A 4,392-nucleotide genomic window follows, 5' to 3' on the forward strand; every position below is an offset into this window, starting at 1 on the left:
AGAATAGGAATCTGAAAGTCCCATAAGGAAAGACATAATATACTCCATGTGATAGTGATCTTGAAGCTTCTTGACTCCACCACATGTGTATCCATTACAAGTGCATGATGGCTTGTAATTTGTTAGCTCTTCCCATGTAGTTTTAAGCCTTGTAAAATACATGCTAATGACCTGATTTTCTTGCTTAAGATTCATAAGATCCTTCCTTAGATTGAATATATGTGGGCCATTTTTCTGGTGAAAACGAACTTTTAAATCATTCCATATGGCAGAAGCACACTCATCATAGAGAATGCTTGAGGAAATTTCCTTTGATACAGAGTTTAGAATCCATGAAATAACAATGTTATTGTTTCTATACCAAGCATTGTAGAGATTTTGATCAGAAATAGAGGGTTTAGGAATTGAAACGTCAAGAAATTCGATCTTGTTTTTTACGGATATCGCGAGTTGCATAGCTCGGCACCAGGAGACATAATTGTCTTGCCCTGTGAGTGGTTGAGACACCAAGGAATTTCCTAGATTATCGCCATGGTGAAGGTAGTATGGGCTAGCTGGATCTTCAAGCGGATTCTTGACTGGAGCTGCTTAAAGAACACGATCATACTGTCCAGGATTACCAACATCTGTAATGGTGGTTTGGTCTTCGGTTTGATCCCCATCTGTAGCCATCGCAAGAAGACAGAGAACAGGAGGAACAACAGAGAAAAGAAATCGAAGAGGAGAGATGAAGACACAGCTTCGCCGGAGAAGAAAAACACAGCTTGTTGGAAGGAAACGGATCGGACGGGAAAGCTTAGGTTTCCCGCTCTGATACCATATTGAGAAAACAGAGAAAAAGTATTTTATTTCTATATTGAGAAGAATACATTTTTGTGTGTAACAATGAAAGAACTGAGACCTATATATACAAGACTTAGACAAGAGTCGGTTAGAGCAGTAAGCAAAGAAAAACTAAACTTACAGAACTAACTAACTAATTTAACTAAAACTAACAATAGGCCTAAAGCTTCGGACAAGAGACTAACAACAATATTGAGAAAACAGGAAAAAAAAACAATACAAGAAAAAGGGATATTTTAATAATTTTAATACATCAACATTAATGAAATTTTTGGCACAAAGTTTTAACATTTTCACAATTTCTAAAAAACAAACAATTCATACTGATGCCTTGTGTTTCTAATATCCAAAAGCTATATAGTCTATGACATCTATCAATCTATTTAGGGTAAATATAATTTTGAACCCTGTATTTTGAAAACATTACCAATCAAGACACTATTTTTCAAAATTATACAAAATAATACCCTGAGCTCAATTTTGTACTATTTTGAAAATACTAAGTTTCATTTACCATTTTAACAAATAAAATATCTGATTAATAATTTTTGTAATATAGAGGATCTAAAATAGTATTTATTCATCTAGCATTTACTTTTAATATAAATGGAGAGCACACTGTAGTTTCATAAAACAAGGTTTCGGTTTTTGTTTTGGCAAGGAACATTGTTTCTGTTAAAGAATAGACTTCAACCACATCAAAAGTACAAGAAATTCTACAATAACATGTAACATGGACTGATGGAAGTTGTACACTTTATTAGGTAGTAGAAAGATTCAACATGCTTAATATATTTATAATGAAAGAATGGCCTTATTTGAAGATCAGCATTTCATATTCATTGGATACATGCCAATTTTGCATACCAATACTAAAAAAAACAATTAGACAAAGATAAAACTATTCAACAACTTCTCTTTAAGCAGCTGATTCTATAAGATATTATTCCAACAGCTAGTCTGAAAAAAAATAAATTCTGAATATATCATTTGTTGAAATGAAATTGTATGTAATGAATAAATTTGGTGTTGCTTAGTCTGAACTAACAATCTTCCAAGTGTACCAAAACACGATACAAAGACTAATCCATGTCATGATGATCTTCATATCTGCTTCAAATCAAAAATAGCAAGGTGGAAATTCCAGAGGGCTCCAAAGAAGTTCGCCACTTTCTGGACTCACCGACGACGACGACGAAGAAGAAGAAGATGGGTAAGAAAAAGAAAGTGATCCTACTTCTGTTGGTGATTGAAGATTCATCCCAGCCTCCTCTTGCACCCTCTCCATAATAGTTTCTTCCTTGAAACATTGGCTGTTCTTATCCTTTTCAACCTTTAGCTCATTTTTTAGTTTGAATAATTCTCCCTGCATTAATTCTCCTACTCTTTCAGTGCTTGAATCAAGTTTCAGCCTCAAACATTCTGATACTCCATTGAAGGCGTAAAGAGAAGCTGAGAATTTTCTTTCATACTTCATTCTCTTCATGGCCTCTCCAATAATAGTTTCTTCATCCTCATACTTTTCTGTCTCCATTGGCTTAACCATCTCTTCCGCAATCTCGAAAGGATCACAGTAGTAGCCAGGAAATGAATGCAATGAGTCTACAAACCTGAGATCCACACCTCCTATCTGATCAAACTCTTCTTTATTCTCTTCTTTACATTGATTTACCCCATCAAATCTAGCACCATGATTATTAGTACTACTCTCATTAGTCCCAACAAGGCTCCATTCAAAACTCTCATCCATGTAATCAGCTGTAGTTATATCACTAATGTTGTTACTCGAAACATCATTATGTTCCTTCATCCTACAATATTCTTGCTCATTGAACAAATTATCAAACAGGGTATCTTCCCTAGGATCTTCCTCTGCATGCTGATCTTGTTGGATACAGGGAAAATTGAAAGCCATTGAACCACGAATATTGTTATTGTTATTACTCAAGTTATGATTATTACTGATATTTCTAGCTTTGAGCCTAAGAAGGAGAAGATTGACTATTCTTGAGGGAAGTGCTGGCTTTGCATGAGGAGGAGTGCAAGGCCAGAAGTTGGTTCGAGTATTAGCTCCTCGGAGCAAACAAGCTGCTTCATCATAAGCTCTTGCAGCCTCCTCAGCTGTGTCATAAGTCCCCAGCCACACTCTTATCTTCTGTATGGTGTCTTTGATCTCAGCCACCCATCTCCCGGATGGCCGCTGCCTTACACCGACATATCTCTTTCGTGTCCTACCAACTCCATTCAAAGCAACAGCTGCTGCTGCTGTTGCTGAAGTTGTCTCATTGTTCCAACCCTTGTTTCCAACTGACATTTCATTACTGCTTTCTCTCTCTTCTTCCTCTTGATCACTTCCTTTTCTCTTTCTAACCATTTTTTTCTTACTTAATGAAGTATATCTATTATTTATTACACTCTCATGCATTGACTTTAAGTTTCTCTACTGGCTATAAGCCTGTATGTGTTGAGAGCTGTTAGTTAAATCTGTTACTTGCTTTGCCAAGTATTTATAAGAATGAGTAAAATAGACATTAATGATAAATTATCATGAATATAAGAGAAGATTTGATAAGGGTTTAAACGGCTTGTAACTACATCTTTGTACTATTGTTTTTTAAGTTCGGCAATGTCATGATACTAAATCTGATATCATGACATTTCTCACTCAAATTCTCACTTTCCAGGAAGGTGAAGTTGTCTGACCAAGTCAGTCTTTTAATTCTTCTCAAATCAGTTACTACACTTCTTTTAGCTATGACCAATTAGAGGACACCATGTGGATATGCCATATTGTTCTAAACTTTAAAATGTCACTTAAAAGAAAATGGTAACAGTGGAAATATACAAGAAGAACACTTGGACATTGTAGAAATCAAATATGTAAAAATGACATATTGTCCTATTAGCTTATTTTCACCTTTGATTATTAAGTTCGTTAATACCAAAACAAAAAGCAAGATTTGCGATTGTGACTCACTAATGAGTCCGCAGGCCCCAAGCAACAAACACTATAATTTGTTTGTTTATTATTTCATTGAACTTATCAAATGGCTGCTAATTAACTATGATCCACTCATATGAAAGTAATAAATAAATATAATCTTGGCTTACAAAAATCTGAGAAAGAGACGAAACGACCGAAATGTGCGTTTTTACTGTCGTCTTTTCAAGCATTGAAACCACCACTTTCAATATTATGTACTGCTACGAAAAAAAAAATTAGATTGGCTAGCATTAGCTTAAAATATATATATATATATATATATACACAAATTCATAAACATCACATCAAAACAACAAACATCATCTTCCAATTCATTTTATTGATATTTTTTTGTATGTAATGTCTTAAATTGCTAATATTGTGGTCAGTTTAGTAAAATTAGCACTGTTTTTGAATGAAATTATGTTTAGTGGCCTGACTACCAATGTTTGTAATATTACTATTTTATAAATAAATTCTTATGATTAATGATATTTTCTGACATTCTAATCTCTCTTAAGGTTTCTCCCACTAGATTTAATCGTGCGGTTTTAATGAGACCGTTT

At 34.2% G+C, this 4,392-nt stretch overlaps 1 protein-coding gene across 1 annotated transcript; it reads right to left on the reverse strand.

Moving 5' to 3' along the window:
• Nucleotides 1-1,619: 1,619 nt before the first annotated feature.
• Nucleotides 1,620-3,321, reverse strand: LOC115700104 (ethylene-responsive transcription factor ERN1-like). The gene has a single exon (XM_030627663.2). It carries the CDS (start codon nucleotides 3,266-3,268, stop codon nucleotides 1,964-1,966), a length of 1,305 nt encoding a protein of 434 aa, XP_030483523.2. The 5' UTR covers nucleotides 3,269-3,321; the 3' UTR covers nucleotides 1,620-1,963.
• Between the last annotated feature and the right edge of the window lie 1,071 nt (nucleotides 3,322-4,392).

Source organism: Cannabis sativa, chromosome 8, assembly GCF_029168945.1.
Source record: "Cannabis sativa cultivar Pink pepper isolate KNU-18-1 chromosome 8, ASM2916894v1, whole genome shotgun sequence".
NCBI classification, from domain to species: Eukaryota; Viridiplantae; Streptophyta; class Magnoliopsida; order Rosales; family Cannabaceae; genus Cannabis; species Cannabis sativa.